This window comes from Dendrobates tinctorius, unplaced genomic scaffold (assembly GCF_039654945.1).
Source record: "Dendrobates tinctorius isolate UK_male_01 unplaced genomic scaffold, ASM3965494v1 ptg000117l, whole genome shotgun sequence".
Lineage (NCBI taxonomy): Eukaryota > Metazoa > Chordata > Amphibia > Anura > Dendrobatidae > Dendrobates > Dendrobates tinctorius.
In genome coordinates, this window is record NW_027361785.1 from 16,097,474 (window position 1) to 16,114,035 (window position 16,562).

The 16,562-nt window shown below is 44.8% G+C and overlaps 1 protein-coding gene across 1 annotated transcript in view; it reads left to right on the forward strand.

Moving 5' to 3' along the window:
- The window catches only part of NXN (nucleoredoxin), a 248,824-nt gene that overhangs the window by 178,372 nt on the left and 53,890 nt on the right, over positions 1-16,562 (forward strand). The window contains exon 6 of the mRNA XM_073590592.1: positions 14,318-14,497. Within this exon, the coding sequence (XP_073446693.1) occupies positions 14,318-14,497 (180 nt within the window). The remainder of the gene's footprint in view (positions 1-14,317; positions 14,498-16,562) is intronic.

Sequence of the window (16,562 nt, forward strand, 5' to 3'; positions counted from 1 at the left end):
CAGAGCCCTCATGGTATGGGTGGATCAACTAGAGAAACAGTTAAGGGAAGGTACATCCAGGGAGAAGATCCTGGAGTCCATTCCATTAATAAGGGGAGCGGCGGCCTTCTTAGCAGACTCATCAGCTGATTCATTGAGGTTATCATCCAAAGCGGCAGCCCTGTCAAACGCAGCCCGAAGAATGCTGTGGCTCAAATGTTGGCCAGGGGACTTACAGACTAAGATGAAGCTATGTTCGATCCACTGCGAAGGAAAATTCCTATTCGGAGAGACACTGGATGACATCCTCCAAAAGGCAGGGGATAAAAAGAAGGGATTCCGAAACCTGGGTCCTATAGGCTTTAAAAGGTCCTTTCGTAACAAAAAGTTTTTTCAGAGGAGACCCCCGAGAGAACAGAAATGGGATGACAGAAGGAGAGATAGGGGGTTCTTCAGTAACTCGTCCCGAGACAAGAAACCCTCCAAGTGACTGTTTGCCCAGGGTGGGAGGGAGGCTAAGCTTTTTTTCTCCCAGCCTGGAGGAAAATATCGAACAACCCTTGGGTATTAAATCTGATAGGATCAGGCCTGAGGATAGATTTTCTCTCTCTCCCACCTCAAAAATACGTGGTAAGTCCACTAAGATCTTCGATACGAGAACAAAAAGCTCTCGAAAAAGAGGTCCTAAGCTTACTAACTATTAACTATATGGACATAGGCTGCAAATAGTTGTTGTTTTGTAGTAGTAGTAATGGTTTAGAGGTTGGCAGGCTCTATTATTTGAATAATAACACACAGACCAATGTAAGGCAATTGACAGTATGTTTTATTTTATACACAACTGGTATACATACACTGTTTGACATTAATGCTCTGTGGAATGTATATGTGTTATGTGGTATTTTTATCATTGTCAGTTTGCATATTGTATACCCTGGCTTTGGTTCAATAAACGAATTAAAAAAAAAAATGTTTTATGATAAATAAAAAAATATAGCAAAACACCTACACCTGTCCACTTTTTGGTTAGGTCACTCATGCTTAAAACGTCACCTGTTCTATTTGTCAGTACTATGGTAGGTGACTTCTCATTAGCTCCATCATCTCTTCAGTCTGCATTAATCTATAGTCCAGTAGATTAATGCACACTGAAAAGATGGTAGAGCAAATCCACCTCATATCTTTACTCACCTGCCTCTGTGTCAGAACTCGTGCACTCAGGATGCAGAAAACACAGCATCCTGAGTGCAATAGTGCTGACACCTGGGCAGGTGAGTATTGCTGACTCATGAACCTTTGTGCTGTATTACTTAATTTTTTTGGGAGGATTTTCAGTCCTCTTTGTGTTTTTGCCACCTCATAGCTCCATGACAGACACAAGAAGCAATGCTGTAGTGTAAATCAAAAGAAAGAAAACGAAGAGAAGATTGTGTTTCGTGGAGCTATAAGGTTGAAATAAAGTGTGTAGACGGCGATATGTGTGTTTACTGCGCACGGTGTGTGTTGCCGGCGACAAAAGAGACAAAGAACAAGCAGTGATAAGGGAAAAACATCACAATTTTATTTACAAAAAATTACTTTTTACAAAATGAGCGGGAAATGTTACTGACCTGGGGGATGTGGAGATGGGAGGATTGGCTCGGGGTAGACAATGAAGGTGTTCCACGGGAAGGGACTAATAAATGTGTGGGGTCTGGGAGGTCAAGGATGGAAGTAGACACATTAGGAGTGGAAACATGGGACGGGAGAGACACATTGGAAGGGAGAGACAAATTGGACAACACACACATTGGGAGGTGGGGGTGGTGGAGGTAGCACAACAGTTCTTTTGTCACGCCTCATTTCCCATCTCTTCCTCTTGTGTTTTCCATGGCTTTGTTGATGGCTTTTTCGTCTCCTTGGAATGGTGGGAGTGGTGGGTTCCGTAGGCATGGTGGTTGACGACCGTGCAGTAGCATGACTCTGCGTGGTGGTGATGGTGGACGGTTGTGCAGAAGCAGAACTCTACGTGTTTGTGGCGGTGGATGGCCGTGCAGGAGCAGGACTCGGCGTGGTGGTGGAGTGGCTTTCAACAGTACCCGGCTTGTTGGTGGTGTAGTGGTGTGCGGCAGGACTGGGCATGGTGGTGGCCATATAGGGGTATGCAGCAGAACTCAGTACAGAGGTAAATCGTGTAAGTGGTGGCTCAGTTGAAAATGCCACGTGTGGCTGCGGGTATAACAGAGTGTTGCATAGCCTGGACGTAAGCAGCATTGCACGCCTGCATCACATTCAGCTGGAGTTCAGGCTTAAGGTTTTTCGACATGCCTGCCCTATCGCAGAGAAAAAAAAAGACGGTCAGGGCGTTGGTGGACAGACTGGAAAAGTGTGTCATGGTTCAAACCATTATCCAGTCTGTCTCCCACCACCTTCAGGCTATTCTGGAAGACCGAGCTCAAGTGAAGAAACTCGGGCATGAGTGTCCTGTCCGAAGCCTTCTGTCGCTGTCGGGAAGACCCAACAAAAAAAGAGGTAGAGGAGGCCTGGGACAGGGGATGACTTGAAGGACCAGCTGTCTGTTCTCCAGCCTGTGATGCCGGCCCAATTGCTGCCTCGCTGTTGGATGGCTGGGACTGCTCAGAGGCTGTTCACTGAAGGACCGCTCCAGAGGACGATCCAGGTTTGAGGGTGCTGCTACAGGTTCTGTGAAAAGAAAAACATTACTACCAAAAAATAACATTTGTACAAGCGCAAGCTCCTGTGGAATAGAAAACTTCAGATTAGGGTATACAACACAATGGAATACAACACAAAAATACTAAAGTTCTCTGAGCAAGGACAGGCCTCAGGAAAGCCAGCATCCGGTGATACTTAAATTTCCGGATCCTTGCTGCACCACCACAACGAACCTGGTTCTCCTGTCCTTGTTGAAGCGATCCTTCATTGAACTCCAATGGGTTCTGATTTTGTTCACTGTGAAGGTGGAAAAAAAAGGGTTAAACAATGCACTTTAGGCCGTGATCACACAACTGTGTGTGATGTGAGAAACTCGCAGGAGTTTATCGCATCACACACTGTTTTCTGATCCCCGCCTTTACAGGTTCACTGCCACGTCAGACCACATTACAATACTTAAGAAATTCCTTTCTGACTCGTGGCGTGGTGTTGTCCCAGTCATCCATAATCGCTTGGGCCACCTCATTCCACAGCTGCCGAATCACCACGATGTCCGAGTGGTCTCGCTCCCGGGTGTCCTACAACGCAGTTCGCTCCTGCACTAATGAGATCAGGAGGTCGTTGTCCAGGTAGTCCTCCTCTTGTTGTGAAACCTAGAAATGAAAGAAAGACATTAATGTAATAAAGATGAAACAAAAAAAAAAAACCTTACACGCCGTCTTGCCACAGGAACTTGTGCCTCCCTCTGCTGCTCCTACTCCTCTGCTCTTCTTGAACTGTTCTGTAAAAAAAAACATGATTTTGCCACATATAGTGACAGGGAATACGTACCAATTCATTGCAAAGGTACTCACTTCAGACTCCTGTTCGGTGTTATCAGTGTGCTCTGGACTTGAAGCCATGTTGCTGAATGCTGCAAGAAAGAGAAGAGAAATGATTACAGACTGCAGGGAGAAAAAAAAGGCAGACAGATTTGAGTTTGTATACTCACATTTGGTTAAATTCAGAGTCACTTCCACAGTCTGTAGTCTTGCAATCTCTTCCAGAGGCTTGAGAGTACTGGACAATAAGTGCTCACACCCTCTTTTTTTTTTTTTTATACATCTTTGTGTGGGGGGTGGCTAAAACCAGTTCTTAGACATGTTTACTGAGAAAAACACATGCGTACGTAAACGCAAGTGAACGCATGTGCTTGCGAACGCATGCGTTCCCATAGATTGTAATGCGTTGTTTAGACACATTCCTTCTGCAAGTGTCCGCATCCGTATGGCGGCGGTAATTTGACACCTCCAAAAATGCAACATGTTGCGTTAGCCGTGCCCCGCCCCACACACTGAAATGACGCATGAGTAAGCATTGGCGAATGCATACAAACGCAGATACCTGCGTCAACAACGTTAAACGCTGCGGACACAACAGCAAATGTGAAACCGGTCCAATTCATACACACAACCAGTGATAAAAGTATAAAATATATGTATTTTTCTCCTTCGTCTCATTGGGGGACACAGGTACTGTGGGTGTATGCTTCCGCCATCTGGTCACTGACACTAGGCAAAAAACACAAGGTTAGCTCCTCCCCCGCCGTATACACCCTCGCCCTGATTGCGGGCGGAAGCCAGTTTCTTTGCTTAGTGTCTATGGAGGCACACGTGTGGTCTCTTTCTCCAGACTTTTTTTTCCATGAAGATTAAACAGGGGCAACGGATCCTTTTGAAAGGGTCCGATTTCCCCAAACCATCAACGGGTGAGCACGTGTCGAGTAGCGTCTCCACGTATCCTTTCCCGCACCTTAGGACAAATCTGGGCAATTTCCCCAGAATTTTTTATTTTCGTTTGTTTTTTCTTTTCTTTATTTTTTCTAAGAAGATGAGACCGGGGCAACGTATCCTATTGAAAGGGTCCGATTTCCCCAAACCAACAACGGGCGAGCATGTGCGAGTGTCCCTCCACGTATCCTTTCCCGCGATGTGGGACATGATGCCGGACCTAGCCCTGACCACCCCTAGGTAGAGAAACCATGGGCTATTCAGAGGCACAAGACGGTCCGAGCTGCCCCCACTGCTCCACCAATGCAAGACGAAGGTGCTGCAAGGAGGTGGACTGTCCCTCTCCTCGGCTGAAGCTGGACGGAGTTAGGGTGCCTGCACCGTCCAGGATCCCCACACCACCCCCAGCTCCCTGGGGTTGCCGCCGCGGCGCGGTTCGGCGCCCTGAAGGGCCTACCTGGAGTGAAGTGGACAGGATCATTGAAGGTACAGGCGGGCGGGGGGGTCCTGGGCAGCAGCAGCAAGCAGCGGTGTGCGTCCCCCTGAGGCCCCCTTTTTGTCTATAGTGGGGCCAGGAGTAGCGGCATTTTTTGCCGGCATCACCGCCGCGGCCACCTTCACTGCCGCGGGCGGTGGGGAAAAATTTAGCCCCCGGCTTTGGTCTACGTTAGGCCGTGGCGGAAGTACCGCCCTCGGCGCGCGGCGTCACTTCCGGCGGCCCGCCCCTTGGAGCCTGGGCGGGCGCCGGATAAATCCAGGCCCCAGCTTCAGTGCGGGGTAGGCCGCAACCAGGGAAGAGGTCGGGCTTGCCCCTCGGAGGTGCAGGAGGTCGTGGCTGTGGTGCGCGGTCGGGGAATGCAGGTCGGGTGAGTGCAGCTTCGCTGCGGAGGCCGCTAAAACATCAAGGGGGCCCCTCCTCCCCCACTTCTCCCTCTCATTGAAGTAGGAAAAATTTTTTTTATATATAACGCCTGGCAGGCAATATGACCGGGAAAGGGAAGACGCACACTTTTCTCTACGCTGAATGCACTTCTTGTAGGGCCCCGTTTCCACAAGCGCAGAGCTCCAAATTGTGCGAGGCCTGCGACTCTGAATACGCCCAGGAGCCCCCCCCCCCCCGGCGACTGAATCCAGAGGGCCGAATCCTCCGGAATGGGCGCTATCATTGTCCCAGTCTATGGCCTCGCTTACAATGGCGATCGAGTCCTTCATGCCCCAAAGGAGGGCAAGTTATAGTGGCTCGCTTATCTGGGATGGGTCCTCCACCTCATAGGAACCTTTGGCCTGCAGGGGCCGCTCCCATGCCAGACAGGGGCGAAGGAAACGAACCCGTGCGAGGTCTCCCGGCCTATCCGGTGCCTTGGCATCGGGGAGTTCATCATCACGCTTCCCTTCACCATCGAGCGGGAGCGGACAGAGTTTGGATCGTGACTCAGACGAGCCACTTGATCTAGATACCCCGGGATGCCAGGAGACAGTGGACAGCCTCTTTGAAGCCGTCAATCAGACCCTGGGGATTGAAGATGATGCTACCTTGGCCGCGAGCCATAAGGTAGCCTTTAAGCGGGCCAGGCAACCGCATAGTGTTTGGCGCTCACCCAGAATTTGAGGATATAGTGCAGCGCCACAGAGAACGCCCAGATAGGCGCTTCTCGGCCCAGAAGTCTATAGAGGCAAGATACCCATTTGCCCCGGAACTCTGTAAGAAATGGGCGGAATCCCCAGTGGTGGACCCGCCAGTGTCGCGCCTGGCCTCGAAGTCCTTGTTGTCGGTGCCTAGCGGCTCATCCATTAAGGACCCCACGGATCGGCTCATTGAGAGCTTGGCGCGATCAGTTTTTGAGGCATCAGGGTCGGTGCTCGCCCCCTCGTTCGCGGCGACGTGGGTAGCCAAGGCTATGATGTCATGGTCAGAGTCTTTGAATAACACCTTGTAGGATAGGGGCCTACCTGCGGAGGTGTCTGAGGTCGCAAGTCAAATTGCTATGGCTGGAGACTACTTAATGCTTCTTTGGATGCGGCTAATTGTGCGGCATTTGCAGCCGCAAACGCGGTAGCCATTAGGAGGGCCCTCTGGTTGAGAACTTGGCGAGCCGATTCAATTTCCAAGAAGTCCTTGACTTCCTTGCCCTATCAGGGAGGCTGCCTGTTCGGGGAGAAGTTGGATCAGCTCATCTCCAGGAGGGAAAAGCAGCTTCCTCACGCAGCAAAAGGCGAAACAGCCTTTTCGCCAGGTCGCGACACGTTTCCGAGCCTTTTGCAACACCGGATGGATGGCAGCAGCCAGTTTGGCTGGCCCACCTCGCTCCAACCAGGATAGGGAGCGACAGGTCTCATATAGACCTATTGCGGTGGGAAGGATGCACGCTCGCCAGCCCAGGACGAGAGGAGCCAAGGCCCAGAGACCCTCAGCCAAATGACTCGGAGCCCTTGGTAGGCGACATTAGCAGGGTGGGCGGCCGCCTGCTCTTTTTTCGCCATATCTGGGCCGAAGTAGCACACGACTTATGGGTGGTGGAACAGGTGACTTCAGGGTACAAAATAGAGTTTATCAGATACCCTCCAACATGGTTTTTTCTCTCCCGACTTCCCAAGGTGAAGTCCCGGGCAAAGGCGCTGCTAGGGGCCATCAATTCACTCCAAAACAACGGAGTCATTGTTCCCGTGCCACAGCACGAAAAAGCTCAGGGTTTTTATTCCAATTTGTTCGCAGTTCCCAAAAAGGACGGGACAGTCAGACCGGTTTTGGACCTGAAGCTCCTAAACAGGTTCATCAGAGTCAAACATTTCAGGATGGAATCTCTCCGTTCTGTTATATCAGCCATGGAGCAGGGAGAATAGTATACTGTTATTTTCCTATCAGACTGGCCACCACTATTAGACAAAGAAAGTGCACAAGGGTTAGCAGACTACTGGCCAGCCCCAGTGCTCCTATGTTACAAAGACAAAGCTGCCTCTGTTTGCACCCTGCTAGAGCCCAGATTTAGACCATTAACCCATTCACAAAATATGATGTACAGCTCTGGCAAAAATTAAGAGACCACTGCACAGTTTTATAAAAATCAGCTTCTCTGCATGTCTGACAGCCATTCCATTCCAGTGTCAGTTGAATTCCAACCAGAGGACACCTCATTCTACTTAATGTGCTTCTGATTAGGTGATCACCTGAACCAAATCTTATTTAATGAATGAAAGAATAAAAAAAAAAAAACCCTGCTTGATGTTCACAATCCCCTTGCAATAGGACAAGTTGGATGTCAAAACAAGTGCTAGTAATATCCCAAAAGTAATAGGAATGAAAAAATAACTTTTAACCATGCCAAAGGAGTTGAAAAGAAAAGTGAGGAAAAGAAGGGCTCAGTTCTGGCTTTACTAGCAGAGGGGATACAGTGAGCATCATGTTTCCTCCATCCTTAAAATTTCTAAGACAGCAGTCCATTACAACAAGGTCAAGCAGCAGACATTGGGGACAACGAAGCTACAGACCGGCAAAGGGCGAAAACGACTCTCTACTGACCGGGATGACTGTCATCTTATTCGAATGTCACTCAGAAACCGCAGGATGACATCAAGTGACCTACAAAAGGAATGGCAAATGGCAGCTGGGGTGAAGTGCACGGCAAGAACAGTTCGTACCAGGCTCCTAGAGGCAGGGCTCAAGTCATGTAAAGATAGATAAAAAGCCTTTCAACAATGAGAAGCAAAGGAGAGCCATTAACTATTATGTATGACATGTAAAAGGATTGAGTTCATAGATCATTATTTAATAATCTCTTGACAAATTCTTAATCTTGGCTCGTGGGACTTTCGCATAAGCAAAATGTGATGTAAAAATTTTAATGTGAACATTTGAGTAGGCGATTCATAGAGGACTGGAGTAAGGTAATCTTCTCTGATGAGTCTAATTTCCAGCTTTACCCAACACCTTGTTGTCTAATGGTTAGATGGAGACCTGGATAGGCGTACAAGCCAGTGTCTTGCACCCACTGTGAAATTTGGTAGGGGATCGTTGATGATCTGGGGATGCTTCAGTAAGGCTGGAATTGGGCAGGTTAATATTTGCGAAAGATGTATGAATCAAACCGCATACAAGGTTATCCTGGAAAAACAGTTGATTCCTTCTGCTCAGGCAATGTTTCCCAACTCTGAGGACTGTTTTTTCCAGCAGGACAAGGCGCCATGCCACACAGCTAGGTCATTCAATGTGTGGATGAAGGACCACCACATCAAATCCCTGTCATGGCCAGCCCAATCTCCAGACCTGAGCACCATTGAAAACCTCTTGTCACAGTCACGCGCGACTGGACACAGCGCCTCCAGCAGGGCGGATTTAGATGACACGCATGACCCTGGATACACTGCCTCCAGTTGGGCGAATTTAAATTATAACACGTGCAGCTGGATACGCCGCCTCCAACAGGCGAATTTCGGAAATACACGTAAGTCTGGAAACCCTGCCTCTCCAGTAAGGCGAATTTAAACAATAAAAGGGAAAACCTGGGTAACAACAACAATGGTGGCCCTGCGATAGGGAATGGGGAAGTGGAAACCTCCTGCACTCCCCTGAGTCAGTGTCTCTACACTCCTAGCGTTCCCTAGGCCGGTTCCTCACCGGGCGCCACTCAGGATACCTTTAAACCCTAGCTCGCCCTCCACCTAAACCCTCACTAGTGAAGTGGACGGTGCGGAAACTAATCCCACCACTGCACTAATCACACATAAGGAAAAGAGACAAAACAGGGCAACACCACTTAGCTTTACTCTGTTGCTTACGCTCCCAGCAACAGAGCCCACCACCTGCGTGCATCTTTTCCTCCAACCGGGTCCAACACCATAGTGCAGCCTTGGAGCAAACAGAGTCCACCACCTGCGTGCAGCTGTCCAGAAATAGAGTCCAGCATATGAGTCCAGCTTTTCCGCAAGAGAGTCCAGCTTTCCAGCAACCGAATCCAGCATCATGAGTGCAGCTCTACACCATAGCTGCCACTCCACCAAGCCATGCAAGAACTCCTTGCTGACACCATAGCTGCAACTCCACCAAGCCATGCCAGCCCTCCTTGCAGACATCATAGCTGACACTCCAGGACTCTCACTGAGCTGCCCGGGACTCTCCTTCAGCTCCATCCTTCACCCAGGCTTGCTTGTAACTGAGGACTATTCACCAACAGTAATTGACACACCTGACACTCTCTTATAGAGCAATCACACCTGTTACATAATTGCGTGCACAAACTCAAGTAACCAAGTGCAATGACCCTCACCACCATCGGGGGGCAAATTTAGAACAAAAGACACCACAGTGCAATAATCCTAATGGCCACCGGGGGCAAAAAACAAACCTTGACACAGCCAAAGGAAAAAAAAAGGTTACTCTGTGCATTTATCTGTCAGATCCAACCTGGATCATGACACCTCTGGCAAGTAATCAAGAAGAAGATGGATAGTCACAAGCCATCAAACAAAGAAGCACTGCTTAAATTTTTGTACCAGGAGTGGCAAAAGGTCACCCAAAAGCAGTATGAGACTAGTGGAAAGCATGCCAAGATGCGTGATAGCTGTGATTAAAAATCATAGTTATTTCACAAAATACTGATTTCTGAACTCTTCTGGAGTTAAAACGTTAGTATTGTTGTTTTTAAGTGATTATGAAATTGTTTTCTTAGCAATATTTGAGGTCTGCAAGCACTGCATTTTTTGTTATTTTGACCATTTCTCATTTTCTGAAAATAGATTCAAAATTTAGTGCTTGGAAGTTCAAAGACATGTTGTCAGTAGTTTATAGATTAAAAGAACAATTTACATTGTACTCAAAACTATGCCTATAAAGAGAAATATCAGACAAACTGGAAATTTTGCAGTGGTCTCTTAATTTTTGCCAGAGCTGTATATTTGCGTCATGTCATGTCCCTGACTTTGCTGAGGACTCGAAAGCAGAGCTCACATCTTTCCCCATACATGATGATTGATTTAATCAGTCGACGTGCCTTTATCACCTGCGCAGTGTTCTACCCTTGATTGTTAACTAGTTAAATCCCGCTGACAGTGGGATTTAACACTTATCGTCCGGAAGCGCGTCATTCATCTTGCCTATCAGTGCCTCTGTTGTGATCATGAGATACTGATGGGTTGTCATGCCTGTCATTACGATCTTCCTGTGAACGCCTGCTCGTGGCAGGCGTTCATAGATCGTGGTTTTTTGCTATGCTATGTATAGCAAAGGAGGTCGGACGATGACAGCTTCAAGTCTCCTAAGGGGAATATTAAATACAGTAAAAAAAGGAAAGTTTTTAAAAACATGAAACATTTTTTAAAAAGTACAAGTTCAAATCACTCCCCTTTTTCCCTATTGAAAATAAAACAATTAAAAATAACACTTTTTGTAGCAATGCGTTCATAAATATAAAATAAATTAATCCGAATGGTAAACAGTGTAACGAGAAAAATTGAAACGTGGGGTTTTTTTTTTGCTTTTGCAACATTACAATAAGAGGCGATCAAGACATCATATCTACCCCAAAATGGTAATGGTAAAAACCTCATTTAGCCCTTCCACACTCCCATATCCCAAAAAAAGTAAAATGCTATGGGTCTGGGAAAATGGCAGCAAAAGCAAAACAATTTTTTATTTTTTTCCATGCAAATTTCAGATTTTTTTTTTCACCACTTAACTAAAAACAAAATACTGTATATATTTCGTATCTGTGTAGTCGGACTTAGGCCCCCTTCACACATCCACTTAAGAAAAGTTCACGTGAGACAGTTTGTTTTTAGTAGCCTTGTGGTTTCGTTTGGCCGTCCGTGTGTGTCATCCGTGTGTACCATCCGTGTGACACATACCGTAATAGAAATTACAGATATTTAGGTGCGCACAGGAAGAGCTGTCGGGACAACAGAGATGCAGCGATGGCGCGAGGAGGGTGCGTAGGACGGTGGGGTGTGAGCCATGCATAGAACAATGGGATCGGGGGAGCCATGCGGGACCGGAGAGCCATGCATACAACATGGGGAGCCACACATAGGACAGGACGTGGGGAACTACACACAGCAGGACAGGACCGAGAAGCCACACATACCAAGACAAAACGGGGGAGCCATAGGACAAGAAGGGGGGAGTCACACATACCAGAACGAATCAGGGGAGTCACACATACCAGGACAGGACGGGGGACCCACATATCTGGACAGGGGGTGCCACACATAGCAGGACAGGACGGGAGGAGCCACACACCATGACAGGATGGGGGGAGCCACACATAGCAGGACAGGGATGAGGAGACAATGCATACCCGGCTTATACTCGAGTCAATAAGCTTACCCAGTTTTCCGTGGCAAAATTATGTGCCTATACTCGAGTATATACGGTAGTATAAATTTTGATTAAGAAACAACATTCAGTGGTCTGATGTAGTCCATAAGCAAGACACTGTCCCTCGTTTACTAGTATAATTAAAAAAAAAAAGTTCCCATGCAGGTCTGACATAGTAAAGCACTTCCCACGACGTTCCACGAATCCAGCTCACACTGCCCTCTGCGAGACCCGGCGTCACTGAATAGCAGTAACGTTACTGATGTCATATCTAATCAAAGTAGCTCTGTCACGCTGTGCGAGACCCAGCAATAACCATGGACCTTCCCGGCATGATATCTGCTCACAGCTATCTGCTTTACTGTTGCTGGTTACCAAAATGGGTGGGACGCCACAACATTTTTTTCATTTGTTTATTAGGTTAATATATGTAAAATAACCTACACACAAGTCACTAGTTGTATATCTCATGGATATCTATATATTTATTATTTTGTCATCCATGCTGCTAGAAAAAAAACGGACATGTCTATGTAAGGGTCACACGTGTTTCCGGTATGTGTGCAAATAGATGCCACACATACCAAAACCTCAGATGTGTGAAGATAGTTTACCTGGAGAATCATATTGCTAGGTCCGTTTTGCCATATAGTGAACATGGTAAATAAATAATTGCACTTTTTTTTTGCAATTTCACCCAATTTAGATTTTTTTTTCCCCTTTTCCAGTACACTATATGAAAAGTGCAACTCGTTCCACAAAAAACAAATGCTCATACAGCTAAATTGACATAAAAATAACATTTTGGCTCTTGGAAGAAGGGGAGGCAAAAGACAAAAACGAAAAAAAATGTAAAATGTCCCGAGGTAAACGGGTTAACATGACCATTTTCCTGGTGTGAACTGTCAAACCGAGAGGCAGAGAGCCAGTATTCTCCTGCATGTAATCTGTATATAGTCTGATTTCAATACATCGTAAAAAACCACATCCCCAGAATGAAGTATACGATTTATGTAGATACATGGGAAGGTGGGATTTTTAAGTATGATGCCTTTCCTTGGAGGGAAGTCTTGTAGTGGGTTCTTCTTGAACAGCATATCTTGCAGACCTGCTCACTGGAATGTTCTGTGCTCTCAGCTGGCTGTATGCTTTGTTTGCAATGTGGTCAAGTACAATGTTTTCTGTTTGTAAGATTTATTTTACAGGGATTAGAGACTGTTCCTAAAATCACAGATTAGATGATGTAGCTTTACATGAGGTCACACACCGGCATAAAAGAAGTCTCCGAGATCTGCTGTTAGCACTGGGCTTTACATGCTTGCACACAGACCCGTCTGCTCTGAATCAAAGCCGTGTTAAGAAATTTTCATTTGTATATGTGGATTTCCCATGTGTTTATATTCAGACCTAGCTTTTGAGGCATTCCAACACACTATGTAAACCTTTTTCTTTGCATAGTTGTAACTAAACACTGCATCCAGATATCTACAGTCATTTATTGTTAATCCAGAACAAGCATCTTGTACATGCAGTTTATATACAGTGGGTACGGAAAGTCTTCAGATCCCTTTAAATTTTTCACTCTTTGTTTCATTGCAGCCATTTGGTAAATTCAAAAATGTTCATTTTATTTTCTCCTTGGCCAGTTCCTTTGGCTTCATGATTCTCATTTGGTCTGACATGCACTGTGAGCTGTGAGGTCTTATATAGACAGGTGTGTGTCTTTACAAATCAAGTCCTATCAGTTTAATTCAACACAGCTGGACTCCAATGAAGGGGTAGAACCATCTCAAGGAGAATCACAAGGAAATGGACAGCAGGTGACTTACATATGAGTGTCTGAGCAAAGGGTCTGAATACTTATGACCATGTGATATTTCAGTTTTTCTTTTTAATAAATTTGCAAAAATTTCTACATTAGTTTTTTTTTTTTCAGTCAAAAAGGGGTGCAGAGTGAACATTAATGAGAAAAAAAATGAACTTTTTTGAATTTACCAAATGGCTGCAATAAAACAGTGAAAAATGTAAAGGGGTCTGAATACTTTGCGCACCCACTGTACTTTGTGAATTCAGTGCAGTTTGACTGCTATTACCACACACTGGCCCTTCATTATTAATTTTTTCTCTATGAACCATATTTAGTATCTAATCAATGTCTTCATGTGCGAGGATGGAAGCAGCTTTATTGTAGTAATAATAATAAAGTTAAAAATGACTTTTTGACCAGTCCATTCCAAATCTGTTTATTTTACTCACTGTTCTATAGCGTCATTAATTGCCACAGAACTTTACAGACATCATTGTCCCCACTGGGGCTCACAATATACATTCCCTGTCAGTATGTCTTTTGAGAGTGGGAGAAACCGGGATACTCCAAGGAAACCCACGCAAACACAGGGAGAACACACAAACTCCTTGCAGATGTTGTCCTTGGTGGGATTTGAACCCAGGACCCCAGCACTGCAAAGCAACAGTACTACCGACTGAGCCACTGCAAACATATGAAGTGTTGTTATACCTGTTACACTAACTAATATAGAGCATAATTTGTGACATTATTCTCCTTTTTGTGGGCGTTTTAATAAACAAAATGTGATTATTTTTGCAGGCATTCCAAATCTTATAATATTGGATCCGAAAGGAGAGGTCATTACACGACAAGGGCGAGTGGAAGTTCTTCATGATATTGACTGCAAAGAGTTCCCATGGCACCCTAAACCTGTGGTGGAACTGACAGAATTAAATGCAGTTCAGCTGAACGAGGGTCCCTGCCTTGTTCTTTTTGTAGGTATGGAAATCAAATTGAGGGCATATCACAGGATTAAATTGCAGTACGTAATAAACAGTACAGGAAGAAATATGTTGAGTCCACGAAAAATGTCTGATTTGGAAGCAACTGAATTTCATTTGTGTGAGAGCAATGACTACACCCTGCCGAGTGCAGCTATGGAAGCATGAGGATCAGCAGCTGTGACTGCAATGTAAAGCATGCCGTATAAACTACAGTATTGGTGATGAGCAAGACAAAGAATACATTTCCAGTTATGGAAAAGAGGCTAAACTGTGATTGTGTTTTGTAACAAAAAAAAGTTATAACTAATGGTAGGCAAGTGTTAGCATTTTCAATATATCTTTTACAGTTACGTAGGTGGACAAAAGTGATTATACTAAGTAGCCTAGAAAATTACACATCGCTGGAATAAGGGTCTCTGTCTCTACACTATGCTGCTCTCAGAGTAGGTGGCAAAAACCTCCTTTAGAATGTTATTTATTAACTATTTTGTGCAATATGACGCTCTGATTTAACGGCAACAAAAATGAAAAGTTTGAAAATTGCAAAGTTGTAAAATTTTCCAAATTTCCATTTTTTTCATAAATGCAAGTCATATCGAACAAATGTTACCACTAACACAAAGTACAATATGTCATGAAAAAATCAATCTCAGAATCGGTGGGATCCGTTGAAGCGTTCCAGAGTTACAACCTCATAAAGTGACAGTGGCCAGAATTGTAAAAAATGGGCTCGGTCACTAAGGGGTGAAAACATTTAAAAAGTATACTTTGTAAAAAGTTGAATTGAATATCTTCAATAAAAACCAGCGCGTTTCACACGCTACAGTGTTCTTAATCCTGACAGAGGTTCAAAAGAGACTTTTTTGGCCTTTGACAAATACACCAGGAGCTTTCCCAGACAAATGTAGAACTTAAAAGTTACAATAATAATAATCATGACAGTGTATGAAATATTTTAACATTTGCTAAATATTTTTCACATAATTACCAGTTTGTCAGCTGTCTCTCTCACTTGCAATTGTACCTGAGCCTGAATCATTCCCTTACACGTACAAAGAAGGGGCCCATTATATTATTGAATTTGCTTTCCTGCAGCTAGGAATAGCACATTTGCCATAGATGGTGTCTGGTTTTGCAGCTCTGCCCCATTTAGTTGATTTGTGATAATCTACAATACTGAATTTAAAAAAGAGAAAAGACCAAGCAATAAATGGTTTGCACACCTGAAAGAATATCAAATATATAGATCACAATTTATTAGGGAAAGAACACACACTATTAATAAATCTTAAAACCATTTAAAAACACACACAAAATCAAATCACGACACCCCTAGCCCAATATACATGTGTAATGATAATACAACCTCCTATTGCACTATAACACTGGTGTATGAGACCATGTGTATAGATCACGTTTGATAAAAAGGCAATAATTATGATAGAATAAAAACATGAAGTATACACAAGTATACCAATGTCCAAATATAGCTCAATAGAAAACAGTGAACCCCTATATATTAGAAAGCCATAAATGCCCAAACCCGGGATGAATAACCCATACCTATAGCAAAAAACGAGATTGCTACAGTTAGGTCCATATATATTTGGACAGACACAACATTTTTCTAATTTTAAACATTACCACAATGAATTTTAAACAAAACAATTCAGATGCAGTTGAAGTTCAGACTTTCAGCTTTCATTTGAGGGTATCCACATTAAAATTGGATGAAGGGTTTAGGAGTTTCAGCTCCTTAACATGTGCCACCCTGTTTTTAAAGGGACCAAAAGTAATTGGACAGATTAAATAATTGTAAATAAAATGTTCATTTCTAGTACTTGGTTGAAAACCCTTTGTTGGCAATGACTGCCTGAAGTCTTGAACTCATGGACATCACCAGACGCTGTGTTTCCTCCTTTTTGATGCTCTGCCAGGCCTTCACTGTGGTGGTTTTCAGTTGCTGTTTGTTTGTGGGCCTTTAAGTCTGAAGCTTAGTCTTTAACAAATGAAATGCATGCTCAATTGGGTTGAGATCAGGTGACTGACTTGGCCATTCA